At 38.1% G+C, this 22,113-nt stretch overlaps 1 protein-coding gene across 1 annotated transcript in view; it reads left to right on the top strand.

Moving 5' to 3' along the window:
* Gucy2f (guanylate cyclase 2F, retinal) overlaps positions 1-22,113 on the top strand; it is an 89,546-nt gene that overhangs the window by 8,588 nt on the left and 58,845 nt on the right. Inside the window, exon 2 of the mRNA XM_028767498.1 lies at positions 704-1,005. Coding sequence (XP_028623331.1) covers positions 704-1,005 — 302 coding nt within the window. The remainder of the gene's footprint in view (positions 1-703; positions 1,006-22,113) is intronic.

Raw genomic sequence — 22,113 nt, 5'->3', positions numbered from 1 at the left:
AAGTAATTCCAATTATAGGGAAGTAAGACTGAAAAAGTTGAACATATCATCCACAATTTTAGTAGCATTTGTAGATGAATATGTGTTAGTGCCATTCATTGTCTATAATGGCTTTGGTAAGAGTTAGGAACATTAGTCAGAATATGCCGGAGTGCACATTTGTAATGAGTGGACAGCATGAAAGCAATAGTGGCTATGTGCCTCTTTTCCAATCTATCCTTCTCACACAAGAGTAGATACTATCTGTCTAGTGCTATGTACTAGGCTCATCTTATGAATTTTCTCCTTGAATTATCACTACTTCTTCATGAATTATTGACATCTGGAGGCACAGTAAGGACAAGTCGTTTACTCAGAAGTACACAGCTAATACCTCGTGCTATCAGGATATAAACTTAATAGACCTCAAGGCCTTTGTGTTTGCTAACCCCAACTTATATTATTATTCCTGTTTAGGATTACTCTCTGCAGCCTGCAGATGTGTCTTTCTTGCCTCTATACGCAACTTGGAGAGTTCCCATATACAACTCAGACTTAACTTAGGACCTCAGTATCTTGCCCATCCTGTGGGAATAGGAAATAAATAATTTCTAAATTATTGGTTAGAACACATTTCTTTCTTTCTCCCATTTGGTTTCTGATTCTGTTTTACTACCATAACCCCCTGCCCTCCCCCCTCCCCCCTCCCCCCTCCCCGTTTCAGTAATCATCATGTGTATGCATTCAGCCTTGATTGGGGGAGAGACTCAGACGCACTTCTTGGAATTGGCACATGATCTGAAAATGACAGATGGGACTTACGTCTTTGTGCCCTATGATGTACTGCTCTACAGTTTACCTTATAAGCACAGCCCCTACCAGGTCCTGAGGAACAATCAAAAGCTCCGGGAAGCCTATGATGCTGTGCTGACTATTACAGTAGAGTCCCATGAAAAGACCTTCTATGAAGCCTATACAGAAGCAGCAGCCAGTGGAGAAATTCCTGAGAAGCTTGACTCACATCAAGTAAGTCCAGACACACAAGTTGTGTCATAAGCTAAGAACATAAAAATATGGGAAAACAAATGGCTTTTTTCCTTTACCAAATATTCTGAGAATTAATTCCCAGTCAGATGAATAGCTGCCAACATTTCCCCCAATTCTGCTGGCTTTCTCTTCTCTCTGGTAACGAGAAAGAAGGAAAGAAAGCATATTTTAGCATATGCTGGGGGCTGTTCAAGGGGAGCTAATAAAATAGAGATCTTTCTTGTGACCCAGGTTTGGAACTGATTCGCCAAGACAAGACAGTGGCCTATAACTGTAGGCACCTGAGGGAACTTAGGGGCAGGAGAGATGGTCTTCCCCAGTAAGCACACCAAGCCATTGACTAGGGCCAAATGGCCTCCTGTAAATTTACATACAAACAACATTATACAAACTGAGCAGGATATATTTAGGAATGTGTGTGTGTGTGTGTGTGTGTGTGTGTGTGTATGAAGGTTCATGTCACTTCAGGACTGGAAGAATAAAAAAAGGTGTGGAAAGGGAAGAAGGGATAAAAATGGGTGGAGAGCAAAGATAAAGAACACATAGAAGAGTAAGGGGAAGACAGGAAGGCAAAGAAGTTGCTCACATTAGAGAAATGCACATGGAAGCTTCCTCTCCCTATTCCTCGCTCACTTCTTTCTGCCATTTTTCCTTTTCCTTTCTTCTCTCTATTCTGCATTTCTTGAGTCTCTTCCTTCCTGCCTGCCTGCCTGTTTCTCTCTCTCTCTCTCTCTCTCTCTCTCTCTCTCTCTCTCTCTCTCTCTCTCTCTCTTTCTGCCTCTCTCTCTCCTTTTGGGACAATGGCCTGGAACTTGCAATTCTCTTGCCTCTACTTTCCAAGTGTTACAATTCCAATTGTGTGTACCCATTCCCAGCTCATATGGTGGTTTCTATAGATTAGAAGTTATATGCAGACAGTTAGCATTTTAAAAGTAGCTAGAATGGCATGTGGATATATATCAAAGTATGATATTTTATTAACATTAGTTCTATTGATGCCCACTATAAATTACAGAAGGCCCACATACATTGTACTAAATAATAATTATGTTTGCAAAATTTAAAACAGAGAGCAAATCCATAATGTCATCCACGAACCAGCTTGTTTTCACTGGGACACTTTTCAAGTCACGGCATGCTAGGTATTTTTCACTCACAAACTCTCCTTACAATCCCCAAATGACTGCCACATTTCTTGACATTGTACACAGGTATGGATATTCAGGAATGCAAAACAGGAATGGTCCTTTCTTGTATCTCTGTTCAAGATTGGGAAACTATCCTAGAAGTTACCCATATAGGTGTTCCCACATTCCTTCTTTGTCACAATTGTGTCTCTTACCAATGCCTGAATCAAAAATCTGGAGAGAGGAATGAGACCACTGTGATTAAGTCTATAGTTGCCAGCAGAGTATGAATTATGCTGAAAATCAGCTAGCAAAGAAGAAAGGGGATTGTGCCTAATTATCGCATTTTCTAATGGCATGCTTTCATTCCAGTTCTTATTTGTCTGGTTGGTTGTTTTCCTATGAATAAGTGATTCAGATCAAATTTAGGATTGCATATGATTTCCTGCCTTGATAGCAAAGATTTCTCAAATTGTCTAGTAAGAAAACTGACTCACAAAAATACTGATAGTACTGGAGTTGTTCTGCATCACTGCTGATATGTCTATTAGAAATCTCTTTTAGGGGATACACGTACAGACACACAGACACACAGAAACAGAAAGAGAAACAAAAACACAGACACAGACACACACACACACACACACACACACACACACACACACACACCTGAAAACGACTGTTCAGTGTAGTCAGGAGTTACAGGACTCTCTCAGATTAATAGGAATTGTTGGTCAGACCAGACATTTTGTGTTATAGTTATTCACAGATGATCAGGTTGTTAATTTTTTGTGCCTTTTAAGCCAATGATACGGCATCATATAAAGATATATAAAGATAGTCTGAAAACTCATCTTTTTTTCTATGATTATTGGATTGAGAGAAGAAGAGGTGTGTGTGTGTGTGTGTCCTATGCATATGTATGAACACATATATTGATATAAAAACTCAGACCTTGCACTCTAGATATTTGATTCAATCCCTTTGAGCTTGTACAAAACATAAGATAATTAAGGCAAAAAAAGAGACACCATTAGCTTGGTTGCTAGGCAGCCTGCATTCTGCTTTAGACAAGGAAATAGAGCTACAACAAAGAATACAGAGCTTATTTTTAAAAAAGGCTTCTTGGATGCATTTCTACTCCCACTTTTCAGGTGCCTAGGCTAAACTGTATAACTAAAGAACGTAAAGAATGATAGGAGGTTAGATAATTAGCCTCATGTCTCTTATAAGCAAAACTCCCATTTAAAAAATAACTCTTTTTAAAAAGGTATTTTTGAAGGCAGCTGGTATAGCAGGAAGAGAATATAATAAGAAGCTAAGCAAACTTCGGTCTAAATCCCAGGTCTCTGGGGAAGGTTGATCAATGAAGACTTAGTTACAGCTAGATAGAAGTAAGAAGTTGCACAATAGGGTGACTATAGATAAGATATTGTAGCATGTTTTTCAAAAGGTAAAAGAAAAGATTTTTTAAAAATGCTTTCATTATTGAATGATATCTTATTTGTGTTAGTTATCTGATAAATGTTACAATGATTAAGACATTATAGAGGTAAACATGTATGAAAACATCACATGGTGCTCCATAATGTATGTATAATTTTGTGTTTTAATGTGTCAGTTAAAAGCAAGCAAAAATAAAACCATCAACGCCAGATCTCCTTACTGTCTTGGGAAAGTTGCTTGGAGCTGATGACTTTCAGTTTCCCCATCTGTAAAATGGGGAAGACTGTCTCCTGGGATTCTTGTGATGATTAAACATGTATAAACTGAATAGCTGAATGCTTGGCTCACTCTTATCTTCTTTCCTATGTTTTCCCCTTTGAGGCCAGCATGACATTGTTGATTGATGGTGACCCAGTACCAACTTACAGTCTGACTTCCACTATCTGTATTTTCTTTGTTTCAAATTTAAAAAACTTTTACTTTTTAAAAAATTTAATGTAAAAGTTTCATCTGCACAGGTTGCATAAAGTCTTTTACTTGCAAGTATATAATTGCTTCCAGCAAGCCTCCATCTTGTTCTTTCTTATCCCTCCCATTCATTGTTTTTGTCCCCCCCACCCCCCCAAGACAGTTTCACTTCTGCTCTCATGAAATCTGTAAATACATGATTTTATATATCAGGTGACAATCAACAGATGAATGCACCAAGAAATTGTGGTATAGTTACACGACGAAATCTTTTTAGTCACAGAGAACAATGAATTTATGCAGCTTCTCATTCTCTCAAGGTTTTCTGATTCCTAACAGAAGGTCTTTCAGTATTTCTAGCCTTTGACATTATTTGGCTTTGGGAATTTTGAGTTTTTTTCAGACTAAATAATTGTATTCATTCAGTGTTGGTCTATCTCTGTGCTTATGTTTTTTTAAAAATTATTTTATTTATTTACATTCCAATCGTGGCCCCCCTTGGTTCTCCCTTGGTTCCCCTCCCACAGTTCCTCATCCCATTACTCCTCCCCCTTGCCTCAGAGATGGTGTGCTCCCTCCACTAGGCCTCCCCCTTCCCTGGGACATCAACCCTGCAAAGCAGGATTAAGCACATCTCTCACTGAGGCCAGACTAGGCAGTCCTCTGCTACATATGTGTCTGGGACCTTGGACTGGCCCGTGTATGCTCCTGGTTGGTGGTTCAGTCTCTGGGAGCGCCCTGGGGTCTGGGTTAGTTGAGTCTGCTGGTCTTCCTATGGAGTTGCTCTCCATTTCAGCTTCTTCATTCCTTCTCCTAATTCAGCTACAAGGGTCCCAGACTTCAGTCCAATGGTTGAGTATCTACTTCTGTCTCAGTTATTTGTTGGTAGGGTCTCTCAGAGGACAGTCAGGCCAGACTGTCTGTAAGCATATCATAGCATCAGTAATAGTGTCAGACCTTGGTGCTCCCCCATGAGATGAATCCAAAGCTGAGCTGGTCATTGAACAGCCTTTCCTTCAGTCTCTTTTCCATTTTTGCCCCTGCAGTTCTTTTAGACAGAAGCAATTTGGGGTCAGGAATTTTTATTGTGGGTTAGTAACCCTGTCCCTCCACTTGAGGCCCTGTCTTTCTTCTAAAGGTGGACTCTTCCAGTTCCCTTTTCCCAGTGTTGGACATTTTAGCTAAGGTCACTCCCAATGTGTCCTGAGAGTGTCTCACCTCCCTGGTCTCTGGCACTTTTTAGAGGGTGCCTCCATTTCCCACTCTCCAAGGCTGTTTATTTCCATTCATTTTCTTGGTCCTCTGGGCTTCTCTCCTGTCCCCTACCCCATATCTGATCTTGTTCCCCTTTTTCCCTCCCTCTTCCCTCTCCCACCCAGATCCCTCCCTCCCTCTGCCTCCTGTGATTATTTCCTTACCCCTTCTAAGTGGAATTGAAGCCTCCTCACTTGGACATTTCTGTTTGTTACACTTCTTAAGGTTGTAGGCTGTATTCTAGGTATTCTGTAATTTTGTCTAATATCCACTTATCAGTGAGTACATGTCATGAATGTCCTTTTGGGTCTGGGTTACCTCACTCAGGATGATATTTTCTAGCTCCATTCATTTGCCTGCAAAATTCATGATGTCTTGGTTTTTAATAACTGAATCGTGTGTAAATAAATATTTTCTATATCCATTCATCAGTTGAGGGACATCTGTGTTGTTTCCAGCTTTTGGCTATTACAAATAAGGGTGCTATGAGCATGGTGGAGCATGTATCCTTGTGGTAAGGTGAGTCGTCTTTTGGGTATAAGCCCAAGAGTGGTATAACTGTGTCTTCAGGTAGAACTATTTCTGATTTTCTGAGGAACTGCTAGATTGATTTGCAGAGTGGTTGTACCAGTTTTCAATCCCACCAGCAATGGAGGAGTGTTCCTCTTTCTCCACATCCTCACCAGCATGTACTGTCACTTGAGGTTTCGATCTTAGCAATTTTGATTGGTATAAGATGGAATCTCAGGGTCATTTTGATTTGCACTTCTCTGATTCTAAGGACTTTGAACATTTATTTGTTTCTTGGTCATTTTCTAATTGGGTTATTTGGGGTTTTAGAGGTTAACTTCTTGGGTTCTTTATATATTTTGGATATTAGCCCTCTATCAAATGTAGGGTTAGTGAAGATTTTTTTTCCAAATCTGTAGGTTGCCATTTTGTCCTAATGGCAGTGTCTTTTGCCTTACAGAAGCTTTTCAGTTCCTTGAGGTCTCACTTATCAATTGTTGATCTTAGAGCCTGAGGCACTGGTGTTCTCTTCAAGAAATTTCTGTCTGTGACAATGAGTTCAAGGCTCTTCCCTACTTTCTCTTCTATTAGATTCAATGTATCTGATTTTATGTGGAGGCCCTTGATCTACTTAGACTTGAGCTTTGTGCAACGTGATAAATATTGATTTATTTTCATTCTTCTCCATACAGACCACCAGTTAGACCAGCACCATTTATTGAAGATGCTTTCTTTTTTGAACTGTATGATATGGGTTTACTTCTGGGTCTTCGATTCTATTCCAGTGATTGACATCTCTGTCTCTGTACCAATACCATTCAGTTTTAATCACTATTACTTTGTAGTACAGCTTGAGGTACAGGACTGTAATTCCTCTGGAAGTTCTTTTATTGCTGAGAATTGTTTTGGCTATCCTGGGTTTTTTCCTTTTTTCATATAAAGTTGAGAATTTCTCTTTCAATGTCTGTTAAGAATTGTGTTGGAATTTTGATGTGTATTGCATTGAATTTGTAGATTGCTTTTGATAAGACGGCCATTTTCACTATTTTATTCCTAACAATTCATGAGCATGGGAGATCTTTCCATCTTCTGAGGTCTTCTTCAGTTTCTTTTTTTTTCCAGGGGTTTAAAGTTATTGTCAGATCTTTCACTTGCTTGGTAAGAGTTACACCAAGATATTTTATACTATTTGTGGCTATCTGGAAGGGTGTTGTTTCCCTAATTTCTTTCTCAGCCTGTTTCTCCTTTGAGTACAGAAAGGCTACTGATTTGTTTGAGTTAATTTTATTTCCAGCCACTTTGCTGAAGTTATCAGCTGTAGGAGTTCTTTGGTGGAATTTTGGGAGTTGCTTATGTATACTCTCATATCATCTACAAATAGTGATACTTTGACTTCTTCCTTTCCAATGTGTATCCCCTTGATATCCCTTTGGTGTCTAATTGCTCTAGTTAGAACTTTAAGTACTATATTGAGTAGATAAGGAGTGACTGGGCAACGTTGTCTTGTCCTGGATTTTAGTGGGTTTGCTTCTAGTTTCTCTCCATTTAATTTAATGTTGGCTGTTGGTTTGCTATATGTTGTCTTATTTATATTTATTTATGTGCTATACATTCGTGATTTCTCCAGAACTTATAACATGAAGGGGGTGTGTATTTTTTTGAAGGCTTTTTCAGCATCTAATGAGATAATCATATGTATTTTTATTTATTGAACTATCCCTGTGACCCTGGGATGAAGCTTACTTGATTGTGGTGAATGATGGTTTTGATGTATTCTTGGATTTGGTTTGTAAGAACTTTTTTTTTTATTTAATTTTTTTTTTAAACATGAAATGCTTTTTATAGCATGTTTTACAAGGGGAGGGGGTAAGAGGGGTCAGGTGGTGGAAAAGTACAGAATCTTCTTGGTCTGTGCCTTGAAACATGTCATGGTCTATACGGTACACTGCCTTGAATTATGATCTACCTGCAGTTCTTCAGAAGATATGGTACACTGCTTGAGTTATGGTCTCCCTGCTATTCTTCAGAAGATATGGTACACTGCTTTGAGCCTATCTGCAGTTGCCAAGCAGGATCTTGCAGTTGTCAAGCTTCAGGGGACATTGTGCAGGTGGGGAAAGGTAGGGGGTGAGGGTAAGGGCGAGGGTCCTGGCTTCTGGCATCTCCCCCTTCTCTGTTTAGTTAGAGAAGGCATCTTATGATCAATCCCAACTATGTGAGTTTTGAATTTGGATGTCTAATTATGGGTGGTCTTAGACAAGTTCACAACCCCAAAACATTGATGTGAGATGAGTCACATCGATTGTTGGAGGCTTTAGGCTGTCGACGATGGGCAACGTCAAGGGACCCCGAGGCGGGTGAAAGAAGGGTGAGAGCCCTGTCTTAGGCCATGTAGGTTGCACCCTCTCCTAGCACCACGCACTCCTTTTCGGCTGCATTGGGTGGTAAGAACTTTATTGAGTATTTTTACATCAATATTCATAAGTGAGATTGGTCTGAAGTTCTTGTTCTTTGTTTGGTCTTTGTGTGGTTTAGGCATTGGAGTACCTAAGTATCTCTATTTCCTTAGGGGTTATGGGAATGTTTAGTTTCTCTGATCTTGATTTAACTTTGGTACCTAGTATCTGTCTAGAAAAATCGTCCATTTCTTCTAGATTTTCCAGTTTTGTGGAGTATAGGCTTTTGTAGTAATTTCTGATGATTTTTTGAATTTCTTCAGGTTCTGTTGTTATGTTTCCCTTTTCAGTTCTAATTTTGTTAATTTGGATAGTGTCTTTGTGCCCTCTGGTTAGTTTGGCTAAGGGTTTATCTATCTTGTTGATTTTCTCAAAGAACCAGCTCTTGGTCTTTATTATTTTTTTTTGATTCTTTGTATTGTTCTCTTTGTTTCTATTGGTTGACTTCAGCCCTGAGTTTGAGTATTTCCTGCCTTCTACTTCTCTTGGGTGTGTTGGCTTCTTTCTGTTCTAGAGCTTTCAGGTGTGTTAAGTTGCTTGTATGGTATCTCTCAGATTTCTTTATGAAGGTACTTAGTGATAAGAATTTTCCTCTTAATGTTGCTTTCACTGTGTCCTATAAGTCCATGTATGATATGTCTTCATTTTCATTGAATTCTATAAAAGTCTTTGATTTCTTTCTTTATTTCTTCCCTGACAAAGTTATCATTGGGCAGAAAGTTGTTCAGTTTACATGGATATGTGGGGTTTCTGATGTTTTTTTGTTATTGAAGTTTAGCCTTAGTCTGCTGTGATCTGATAGAATGCATAGGACTATTCCAATCTTTTTGTATTTGTTGAGACTTGTTTTATGTCCAATTATATGGTCAGTTTTGGAGAAGGTTCTACAAGGTGTTGAGAAACTATTTTCTCTTTTTTTGTGGTGAAATGTTCTGCAGATATCTGTTAAATCCATTTGGTTCATAACTTCTGTTATTTTCACTGTGTCTCTGTTTAGTTTCTGTTCCAATGACCTGTTCCCTGGTGAGAGTGGGGTGTTGAAGTCTTCCACTATGATTGTGTGAAGTTCATTGTGTGTTTTGAGCTTTAGTAAACTTTCTTTTACTAATGTGTGTGCCCTTGCATTTGGGCATATATGTTCAGGACTGAAACTTCCTTTTGGTGAATTTTTCCTTTGACGAATATAAAGTGTCCTTCTCCATAGCATTTGATAACTTTTGGTTGAAAGTCTATTTTATTGGATATTAGAATGGCAACTCCAGCTTTTTTCTTGGGACTATTTTCTTGGAAGACTTTTTCCCCAGCCTCTTACTCTGAGGTAGTATCTTTTTTCACTGAGGTGTATTTTTTGTGTGCAGCAAAATGCTGGATCCTATTTACTTATCTAATCTGTTAGCCCGTGCCTTTTTATTGGGGAATTGAGTCCATTGATGTTGAGAGATATTAAAGGCAGCTTATTATTAGTTCCTGTTATTTTCGTTGCTGGCAGTGGTAGTATGTGTGTATGATTCTCTTCTTTTGGGTTTGTTGTGAACTGTTTAGTTTCTTGTGTTTTTTGGCTGTAGTTACCCTCCTTGTGTTAGAGATTTTGTTCTAGAATTCTCTGTAGATAGTAGAAAAATATTGTTTAAATTTGGTTTTGTCATGGAATATCTTGATTTCTCCATCTATGATGATCGAGAGTTTTGCTGGGCACATTATCGTGTTCTCTCAGGTTCTTGATGACATCTGTCCAGGATATTCTGGCTTTTAGAGTCTCTGTTGAAAAGTTGTGTAATTCTGATAGGTCAGCTTGTATATGTTACTTGGCCTTTTTCTAGTACTGCTTTTAATATTCTTTCTTTGTTCTGTGCATTTAGTGCTTTGATTATTATGTTACAAGAGGATTTTCTTTTCTTATCCAATCTATTTGATGTTCTGTAGGCTTCTTGTACATTTATGAGCATCTCCTTCTTTAGGTTAGGGAAGGCTCTCTTCTAAGACTTTTTTTTTTTTTGGAGATGTTTTCTGGCCATTTGAGCTGGGGTTCTTCTTCCTCTTCTATTCCTATTATTCACAGGTTTGATCTTTTCATCATGTCCTGAATTTCCTGGATATTTTGAGTTAGGAGCTTTTTACACTTTGTATTTTCTTTGACCAATGTGTCAATATTTTCTATGGTATCATCCATGCCTGAGATTCTCTCTTCTATCTCTTGTATTCTGTTGTTGATGCTTGTGTCTGTAGCTCCTGATCTCTTTCCTAAGTTGTCCATCTCCAGGGTTGCCTCCCTTTGTGTTTTCTTTATTGTTTCTATTTCCATTTTTAGTACTTGGACCTTTTTGTTCAATTCCTTCACCTGCTTTTTGTATTTTCCTGTATTTCTTTAAGGGGTTTATTTGTTTCTTCTTTAAGGGCTTATACCTGTTTGCTTGTGTTTTTCTGTATTTCTTTAAGAGAGTTCTTTATATCCTCCTTAAAGACCTCTATCATCTTCACAAGATGGGATTTTAGGTCATTATCTTGCTTTCCATGCATGTTAGGGTATCCAGTGCTTGTTGTGGTGGGAGAACTTGGTTCTGATGATGCCAGAGTACATTGGGTTCTGTCCCTTATGATCTTGCACTTGCTTCTGGCCATCTGGTTCTCACTGTTGTTAATAGGCCTGGTTGTCTCTGACTGGAACTGGACTCCTTGGAGGCAGGTAGATCTCTCTGACCTGAGTTAGAGCTGGTCTTCTTGGAGGCAGACAGTGTTGTCTCTGGTTAGGGTGGGCCTCTTGTGTCCCTGGTTACTGTGGACTTCCTGTGCCCTTGGCTACTGTGGACCTCCTGTGGCCTTGGTTACTGTGGACCTCCTGTGGCCTTGGCTACTGTGGACCTCCTGTGGCCTTGGTTACTGTGGACCTCCTGTGGCCTTGGTTACTGTGGACCTCCTGGAAGGATCCCAGGCTTTGTCATTTAGGCTGGTATTGGTCAGGGCTGCTGCTCTGACCTGGGTGGGGAAGTAGGGGAGAATGAAGGTGGAGAAGTGGATTGTGTGAGAGTCCCAGCTGGCTTGAGTATTTGGGTAAAATTCTTACCTGTGTCCTTGGTCACTGTGGACCTCCTGGGAAGCTTGAAGGCTGCAGCATTTGGGCTGGTATCAGCCGGGCTCTATGCTTTTGTTGTTTATTTCCTTTCAGTCAACAGGTAAACTGCTCTTTATTGAGTCACCATGTGCTAAGCACCGTGATTAAGTGCAGAGAGAGGAAATAGGGAACAAGACAAGCAAAGTTTCTCTCAATGGTATCGTTGAGCCAGTCACCAAAGCCAAATTGCTGCATCTGCTACCAATTCAGTGTTTAGCGACATCATTTTGGTAGCTTGAAATTAGGTATGGAAAGAGTATTCACATGACCAGAACTTGAAGACACTGCAGATGAAGTTTTTGTTGTGTCTGTAGAATCACTGTTAAACATTTACTAGCCTATTGTTATTCCTGTCTGATGAGACTTACCTTCTAGAAATAGAGAGAGAAAATAAACGAGTGAACAAGTGAGTTCTGGGTTAGCAAATGTATTAGATATAGCTCATACTTAAAATAATGTGATTGATTAAAAAGTAGGGATATAGAGTTCAGTAGAGAAAGGCATTTACTATGCTTGCAGAGAACCTGGATTTCTTCTTCTTCTTCTTCTTCTTCTTCTTCTTCTTCTTCTTCTTCTTCTTCTTCTTCTTCTTCTTCTTCTTTTTAAATAATTTATTTATTTTTTCAAATTGTAATTCATTCACACAGGGGTAATAAACACAGAAAGGCAGGACATGGGGAAGGGGATGACACTGGAGCGTGGGTGTTCAGGGAGAATACAGATATCTTTCAGAACAGAACCTGGATTTCTTTCCCGTGGTGGCTCACAACTATCTATAACTCTGGTTCCATGGAATATAGCACCTTTTTTCAGCCTCTGTGGGCTTCCTGCACACATGTGACACATATTTACTCATAAAAGGCTTATACACATACACCTAAATCAAATAGATAGACTCTTAAAATTATTTTGCTAGTAACTTTCAATGGAATTGAAATTTCTCTACATAGGCTCCATTACCCATATCAAAGATTTCAAATACACTTATTTTCTTGCTTTATTTAAAAGGCAAAACATAAGAGTAAAACTAAGCAAAATCAGGAAATGCTGAAATGTTTACACCAATAAAAAAAAGCTGTCCTTAAATTTTCATCTTTCCCTTCAGAAGTATTCACTGTCATGTGCCTTAGGTCTTGTATACCTCTCCCTTTCCCTCTCCCTCTCTGTTTCCCCTCTCTCCCCCTTTGTGTGTGTGTGTGTGTGTGTGTGTGTGACTTTATGTGTATATGTGTGTGTGTGTGTGTTTTTCTGTGTCTGTGTGTTTGTGGGTATGAACTTGTGAATACAGAGCTCACAGAGTTCTGAAGGGGGAGTTGGACCCTCTGGGCTGGGGTTACTGGCTTCCTGATGTGTAGTTGAAGCCAAACTCAGGTTGTCCTAAAGAGCAGTATGATCTCTTAACTGCAGAGCTGTCTTCTATGCCCATTTTATTCTACCATACTGGTATTGGTCAATCTTGATTTCTCAGTGTGGGCCACTCTTTGCATACCTATTACAGTGGAGGAGGACTGCTAGCCTTTTTTACACTCTTATCCTTTTTCCAATCCTAAATACAAGTATGTTTTACTCTTCACTTCTCTCTTTTTTGTAAACAGTCTCATGAATCAAGGCATACCTTAAATTTATCATGTAGCCAAGGAGAATGGCTGTGGACTCCTGATTTTCTTAGTTATACACTTAGCCACTACATCCATCAGTGTTTTTTTTCTATTATTTTTTAGATTATTTTTTCATATATTACATCCAGACAGCAGTTTTCTCCCCCACCCTAGACTTTCCCCTTCATCTCTCCTATTCCTCAGATCCACCCTTTCCTCCTCCCCTCAGAAAAGAGTAGATTTCCTAGGGACATCAACCAACCACAGCACAACAAGGTACAATAAGACCAGGCACATGCTGTGTTATCAAAGGCAGGGCAAGGCAATCCAGTAGGAAGAAAAGAGCTCCACAAACAGGCAAAAGAACCAGAGACAGCCCCCACTCCCACTGTTAGGATTCCTACAAAAACACCAAGCTACTCAGCATTAACACATATTCAGGGGACCTAAGTCAGACCCCTACAGGCTCCCTAATCTTTGCCCAGCACCTGTGAGTCCTGGTCAGTTGATTCTGTGAGCCATGTTCTCATTGTGTCCCTGATGCCTAGGCTCTTCCATAAGTCTTCCTCCCCTTCCTCTACAGGACTCCCTGAGCCCCACCTAATGTTTGGCTGTGGTACTCTGCATCTGTTCCCATCAATTGCAGGGTGAAGTCTCTCTGGTCTCTTTGATGATGATTCTGCTAGGCTCTGGTCCCAGCACACAATGTAGGCAGTATTTTTTAATATGGTTGCCATTTCAGTATCATTCAATGATGATTGCAAAAAGGAAAAGTTTATGTGGGGCATATGTTACAATACCAGCAAAATTTACCTTGCACACAAAATAAACTTACTTTAATTTTCATTTCTCAGTCATTCCACACTTTCTGATAAGACTGTAAAATCCTCTCAAACAATTTTATCCTTGGTAAAGCCCATAAAATCCTTCTGAACTTTGTTTTTCTTGAGGCCCTTTGCCTTCCTAGTCTGATCTAAGCCTATGCTTTTTTCACAGTGTCACACAATTATTTGTCTGAAATCTCCATTTTTACATTTAAAAAATGTCCATTTTCACTCCTCATAACTCTCACGACTCTCATTTTTCTTGATTTGTTTTTGCATTTAGTTTGTAGAGCACATCTACCAGTAGCCTCTGAAAAAGGCATGTTGGGTAAACACTTGAGTCTTACGTGTTCAGGAAGTCTTTAACCCAACTTTGCTATATTAATCTTAGTGAAAAATCATTTCCCTCAGTCTTTTGAAGTTTATTTGTTTTTTGTGGGGATAGGAGGGTTACTGAGGGTGGAACTTAGGACCTCACACTTGCTAGGCTACCATTCTACCACTGTGCCAAATCTTCAGCTTTTTGTATCTTTGTTTCTGATGCTATGAACCATGATGGTGTATGAGTCTTTAACACATCTTATACTCTTCCTTTGGTAGACCCTTTTGGTCTATAAGCCCATTCATCCTGGGTGATTTTGTTTTATTATTTATTTGATGTTATTTTCAATAATTTTGTTATTGAAGGAATTTTGTTATTTTGTTAGGAAGGGAAGTAGGCAGGTAAGATTTTCTAGATTGATCTTTTATATTAATGATTTTGGAATATTTTATCTAAATAAATGACTAAGGAACCAGGGATGTAGCTCGGTTGGTAGAGTCCTTATCTAGTGTGCAGAAAGCCCCGAGTTTAACCTACAGTGCTACATTCCAGTAATCCCAGCACTCAAGGAAGTAGAAACAGGAAGATTAGAAGTTTAAAGTTATTTGTGGTTACATAGGGAGTTTGAGATCAGCGTAAGATACATGAGACCCTGTCTGAAACAAACAAACAAACAAACAAACAAAAGCACACAACGACGATGAACAAATAAATGAGATTAATGATTAGTTTTTAGTTTTATTTTATTATAGTTCTTAATGCATATTTTGAAAATCAATGGAATTCAAATTGCTATTTCTATATGCATGTCCATGATGTGCTCACAGGCTCTATCCAGACTCCTATCCTCTCCCTCCTGATTACAGTTTCCAGTTCCTAAAAGTACCTCTTAATTTATTTTGGTCCTTTCCCCCTTTATCCTTCCCTTTTACTAGAGACCTCTGTCCTGTTACATACGCTTACAAGTTGATTTATCATTTTTCTTAAATGAGTAAGAACGTATGGTATTTATATTTCTGGCTTGTCTTACCTAAGATAAGATTCTCCATTGCTATCCATATCTTCGAAAATGACAAAATTTTATCTCTAACAGATGAGTGTTCTATATACTTCCTTTATCTTTTCATCTGCTGAGATGATGTATCTGGGTTGCTTTCCTATTCTGCCTACTCTAAATAATGAAACAGTAAACATGGAGGTGAGGTGCAAGTATCTTTTGTGTAAACATTTCATCTGCTTTCTCTATATGCTGGACTGATCTTTTAATTGTTTTATTGTTCTTTTATATGTCCTATATATTTGACTTAGTTTGTCTTATTGAATTGCTCCACTTTGTGCTCTTAGCCTTTTACCAATTCTTTTTAAAAAGGCATAGTTACAACATTTTTAGTTTCTAAGAGTCCACTCTATTTTAGTGGTGTTCTGTTTCATCAAGGACAAACTACATTTGTCCTTCAGTATTTATGGAACATAGGTTTCAGAATCTCCTCCAGATATCAAAGTTGATGCTTTCTCAAGTTCCTTATGTAAAATGGTAGAGCATTTGTGCATAGCCTATGCTCATCCTTGCACATGCTTTGAGTCACCTTTAGATCATTTATGATGTCTCATACAAGTGCTATACATACCTTATATTAATTATATTATATTATATTATATTATATTTATTATATTATATTTATTATATTATATTATATTGGAAGTAACAAAAAAGAAAAGCTTCAAATATACATATATTATTTTCCAGTACATATACTTACAGATATATGCTTACAATTTTGTATGCATGCAAGTATGTGTATGTTGTATTTTTTGTGATTGGCATTTGGTTGAAGTTGTAGATATGGAACTCAAGGACATGAAGAGCTCTTAATTCTTTTAAAATATCATAGCTTCTTTGAGGCTCACTTTTATTTTTCCCTGAGTTCCTTTTTTCAAGTTTCTTTGTTCTGATCATTCTATTTACTGTTAGAAGCTTTGCTTAGACATCTAGCAATGGGAATGCCTGCCTGTAGTTAAGAATGAAGCTATAAACAGCAAATCTGAAAGTAGGTTTATTGCCTAGTGGGATTCTGCAGAGAGCAATTGGCTAACCACCAGTTGTTCAATTTTATTTTGTTTGTTTTTGGTTAATATACGTTAAGATTTGACCCTTGGGTCCAAGACAATCTTCAGAGAAGAGACTTAAAAACCTTCACTTCCAGAATCTAGGCACAAATTTGGGTGAAAGAAACAGATTCTCACTGTCAGTCTCATAAATACCTCATCATTATGAATACCCCATCTCAATTCCAAGTTCTTTGGTTCCACCATTTTTGTTCTGGAGCCTCTGTGAAACAATATAATGGCTTTTGGGGTTTTGTTGTTGTTTTTGTTGTTTTCCTTTTGCTTTTTGCAGGGTCTGTTCTCAGTGTATTTCACGACAGGGAGATGTCTATGTATTCCTTCCTCAGATATTTAAAGAGCTTTTTCTCATTAATGCTTGGCTTCAGCCCTACTGGCATAGTGTCAAACAACTCTAATACTCCTTTCTAGTATTCTAAGAAAACATAGCTGCTTGCTGCTTATCAATGCTTCCTTCTGAAGATACCTAAGTTTGATTGGTCTCCATGCTGCAAAATCAGTTACCACTCCTATAGTAGCCTTCTCTCTTACATGTTCTCTGGCTCAGGTTTGCAGAGGTCTTTGATATTACTAATTACGAAACACTAATGTTTCTGTTTCTTCTTCCCCTTTTATTAGAAAGTCTATAAACAAACAATGTAGGACAAAAGAAGTTACAAATGGGTGCACATGATATTCCTTTTTGTTGTTTGCCACAGCCCTGTAATTAATTTAACAAGTATTAAGTATTAAGCTCAAACATAGCACATTGGTTTAAAGCTTCAAAGGGACTACCTTTAGTATGCTTAAACTCTCTATCTTCATTTTATTTTAAAATGTACATAATATTGGTACTCCCTCACAGAACTGTGAGACTCAAGTGAGTGAAGACATTAATGAATTTGCCTGATACCTAGTAACCCCTTAATAAATGTTAATCATAATTATTAATAAAGTAGCCATTGTTAATATTACTGTGGCTCCAGAACTCTGTAGGGGATATAATGCGAAGCAAAATATAAATAGGTCTTTTTCCCAATGGTTTTACCATTTGGGGACATTGAGACTATTACTGGTCATAGATTTAAGACTGGAACAAGGAGCAAAAACTCTACATTTCCAGAATGATGTTGCCAGAGACAGAAGCCCCTCCTCATAAATACAAACGATAGCAGGTATTGTATATCCAGTGTTTTCTCTGTACTAAGTAGTTTGCATAAATGATCCCATCGAACCCTCAAGCCAACCCACAAATTACATACTAACATTTATATTTTATGAGTAAGAAAATTAAAGCTCAAAGCAGTTTCCTCAAATGATAGACTTGGGATTCTACCCAAGACTGTTACCCGAACCTGATCACGGGACCACACATAAGGTTTACTGTGTATTTTTATAGGGAGTATCTAATGCTAATTCTTTACTAAAGGAACGTAACAGAACTTAAGTGACTTATATTTTGATCTGAACATGTTTATTTGATTCTTTTCCTTGGATGTAGGAGGTAGTAAGGCTTTATAAGGAGCCATGAAAAGAGAAGAGTATATCAAAATAGGAAGCTGTAGGGGTGGGAAACCACGGAAAAACTTCCTAATTTGGTCTCAGGATGACTGAGCAAGAATTATCACTATGTACCTTTATACTTTGGCACAAAATAGACTTCTGAAACTAGGTTTTGATGCCTGAATTCTCCCTATTTAAAAAATTGTACTCTTGATGTTTGTTTTAAATGAAATTCTGTTGGCTACAAGCACATATTGCTAGAACAAACATTTTGGATATTTTCCTCATGTGTGACTTTCTAAGATTAAGCAAAGGGAATCTTCCAGATTTCTTAGGATACTAGTTGTAGGGAGCTTATATTCCCTATAGCTACTGTCTTTCATTAGCCTAAATATGGATGCCTGGCAGGGGGTGCTAAGCTAAAGGGGAGACAGCAGCTTGGACATTTCAGAAAGAAGCCCAGGAGACATTTTAAAAGTCTGTAAAGAAAAATTTCCCAAATTTCAGTGACCACAGTTGTCTATCTACCTTACTCTATATGACTGTCATACTAAACATTGTTTTTTCATCTAGCTTTTGACCAAGTCAAAGGAGTCTGATCATGAATTATTGTATCATTTTAACAACAGAAATTCAATTAACTTAAAGTTCTTAAGACTCTTCATATGCCTAGCTTCTTGTTTGAAAGTGATGCGGCAATTTTTGTTATTCAAATAATGACTGCTTGAAGAAGTAGGTTCTAGTGTACACTTCTGAGGACCAAGTGATGACAATCAACTTCATACCAGCATAAACTGCTAAAAAATTCAGATAGCCTTGCTCCTTACTTTGACCTCATTCTTATTTTTAATGGTTCTTAAACTCTTAGAATAGAGTTATCTAAAGTCACGAAATAAAAACCAGTGTTATGTTTCAGTTACCATTTGGTTTTAATTCAATTATTCAGGTTCAGATCTACATAGTAGGCAAAAACAATAGCATGAATCATTAATGGCTTTTCTCTTCTGGACTGTGAGGTCAACAAAGTCAACTGTCTGGCAGGTGTTCCTGCCCATTCTGTCTTGCTTCTTGTGTTAGTCAGTTTTCTGTCCCTGTAACAAAACACCATGAGCAATGGAGCTTATAGTGTTTAATGGAGTTTACAGTTTAAGATGGTGAGTTTATAACTATCATGGCAGGGAGTACGTATGACAGCAGGCAGATGGGCATGGTCCTAGAAGAGTAGCTTACATCTGACCCCCAATGTGGAGAGATAGACAGACAGACAGACAGACAGCCCAACCCCTGTGAACTATCTTCTTGAACAAGTTCACACCTACTTCAACAAGGCCACACCTCCTAATTCTTCCAAAACATTTCTACCAACTCAGGACCAAATATTTAAACATTTGAGCCTATGGGGGGCCATTCTCATTCAAACCACTACGCTTTTTTAAAAACTGTTTTAGTGAGAAGCCAGGATAGGGCCACAGAGCATGTCTAGTTATCCCTTGTTTCATCCTGTACTTCCTATTCTGATTATATGCTACAAATACAACTAGAGAACTTTTGTGATTGATACTAACAGAGCATGCTTTAGACTTTGGTCTTATATGAAGGGGGAAATTTCCATTGCTAAGGAGTTGAATGGGTGAAACAGATCTAAGCTTTCCCATGGACAGTGGTGCCAGGATGACAGCTCCTTGTTTGTAATTGAATACTGCTGGTAAGATTTTCTCTTAACTTCAAGTCTTTTTTCCATTATACTTTTGTGACTATGAGGGCACTTACAGCAGTCCGTGTGTGTGTGTGTGTGTGTGTGTGTGTGTGTGTGTTTGTGTGTCTGTCTTTAAAATATGAAAGATATGAGAAAATTCCCAAGAATAAACTTCAAGTTTCAGTAATCATAGGGAGTTTCTGTCAGCCAGTTCTACCAGCAGTCTACCTGAGAACATAGAGGGCAGGATAGACTAGCCTAGCCAGCAGAAAACACAGTGCAGTGTGTCAGATGCAGAAGTGTTTTTAAGAGTTTCTTTTTTTTCTTTTTTTTCTTTTTGGTCATAGATAGATAGATATGGTCTTTCCCAGAAGGCTCTATGCCTTTCAAAACAGAATGCCAGTGTTCTTTTCTGCTTTCAGGGAGTTGCTGCCCTGTGGGTGTTTAAAAACTGGTTTTTATTTTACTAGTATTGATTTTGTACTCTGCCTTCTTTCCTTCACCTTTTCTCATAACCTACCAATATCTTGGAAAGTAGTTGGGCTCTTGTAGGAGTCCTAAAGACAAGCACTGTCCACAAAAGTCAAGACAAGGGATTATTGAAAACTTCCTAAGTGACCTCCATGTATTTTTGTTCATTAACGGTGTCTACCCTGGTTTGATGTATTTATAATCTGTTTCTGCTGGGGTTGGGTAGTGGAGAGAGTCCATTGAAACAGAATTCAGGAGACTGAGACTCAGTAGTTTTTAAAAATGGAAGTATATAATAGCTATTTAGAAAAAGGAGAGATACTTATTGTATGTAGAACGGGGGTTTAGGAAGGAGATCAATTCAGAGTATGTTAAAATATAACATTCAAGTAATGTTGTTGACATAAGCAATTGACTATTTGAGTCTGCAATACAGGAGAGAGGTCTAAACTGGAATCTTAAGTCTGAGAGTTATGGGGTAGATGTGGTATTTCAATTCATAAAATTTGAAGTGGTCATCAAAGGAGAGAGTGTAGACAGTCAGGAAGCTAAAGACCTGAGTTTGGGGCACTCTAGTATTATGAAGAGGCTAGAAAGCTAAACAAGAACCCATATATAGGCCAAAAAAATGTTTGCTTGCTAATTTTAGTCTCTTGACTTGGCCAAAAGTCAGGAACTTTTAGAGGAGATCAGAACCAGAAGGGACCTTAGTCCATGTTTTTTTTTTTCCAATCAAGAAGACTAATCCAAGATATAGGAGCCCTGAAATCTAGTCCTAATTTTATGCTGGAATGAGAAAACTTGTCAGATCACCTAGCTTCTATAGATCCCCCTTTTCTACCTATAAAGATACCTAATCAAATGATATAAAAGGTTATGATAACCATAATTCTTTACATCATTTGTGTAAAGTAACATGTGACTCACCTAAACATTCTTTCCTTAGGAATAGTCTATTGCTTTTATAACTTTTAGATGTACTAGAACCTCTCTGAGGCTTTTCACAATCCCCAGTTAGCATCTTAATTTGTTACTATGAGTTTGGTTTTGATATATCATGGTGATGCTAATATGAAGTCGTGGTTGACCCATCGTATTCTATGTAAACAAAGCATGGCACTATCCTGTTAGTCACTGCACTTCTCTGCATATTGACTTGCATTTCCAATACAAACAGAATTCAGTTAATTGTAAGTATTTTGTTTTTTTCTCACACATGAAGCTTATCACAGGATGTTGGCTCTATAGACCTTAGGATATAAAACCTGTGAGTAATCAGCTTTCCTCAAAGCTTGGTAAAAATAATATGATCATAAACCTCTTGACTTCCATACTTGATTTGAAATGCTATAGAAAACCATGAGGCCATGACTGTAGGGAACTGCAGAGAGAGAGTGTGTGTGTGTGTGTGGTGGGTGTTTGATCTTTCTTTTTACCTTTTATAATAAAAAGTACAAGGGTTATTCCAGAAATAACTTATGAGGTTAATGAACATCATACATCAGGCATGGTATGCAAATATCAATATCCTTGGAACAATTGTGTAGCAGACATATTCATGCAATTTTCTGTAGCCTACCTATTGATTTATGGTGGTTTCTCTCCAAAGTTTTGCAACTTTGCTAGCCAATTAAATGTAGGATTTGTTGACTTAAACTCAAGTTGTCTAGTGTGTGAATATGCATTTAAAACTGAATCCTGGTGGCCATTTTCTCTGAGGAGTATGTGTCTAATAGACTAGGCATTTTGGACAAAGACAGGGAGACAAAGACATGGATTGTGGTCACCAGTTATTTACAATCTTGTCATATATATACTTACCACTCTAGTAGTGCAAGGAAGTGATTTTATCATGCACAGAGCACCAATAATTTTCCTGGTAAATTTCTCTGGAACTCCCCTTGTCTAGTTTCATGCTTGGTTTTTAGTGTTCTTTTTAAATTCTAAATCACATTTTTAGTTGGGTAGCATAAACATATACTGTGTATGACTCGGTTTGCTCGTAAAATTGTCATATTTGATATATTTAAAGATGTTAAGGCCTTGAGGGGAAAATAGAAAAATTCAGGGGAGAAACCAAGCAAGTCCTCAGAAATATTTCCCCCCTCTGGGTCTTCAGGGCTCTGCTCCATTCAGACGTGTGGCACATAATAATGAAGAGAAGCTTGGGATATACTCTAAAATCGCTCTAGGGTGAGTA

This window comes from Grammomys surdaster, unplaced genomic scaffold (assembly GCF_004785775.1).
Source record: "Grammomys surdaster isolate TR1022 unplaced genomic scaffold, NIH_TR_1.0 173, whole genome shotgun sequence".
NCBI classification, from domain to species: Eukaryota; Metazoa; Chordata; class Mammalia; order Rodentia; family Muridae; genus Grammomys; species Grammomys surdaster.
This window is presented reverse-complemented; position numbering and strand designations above follow the sequence as displayed.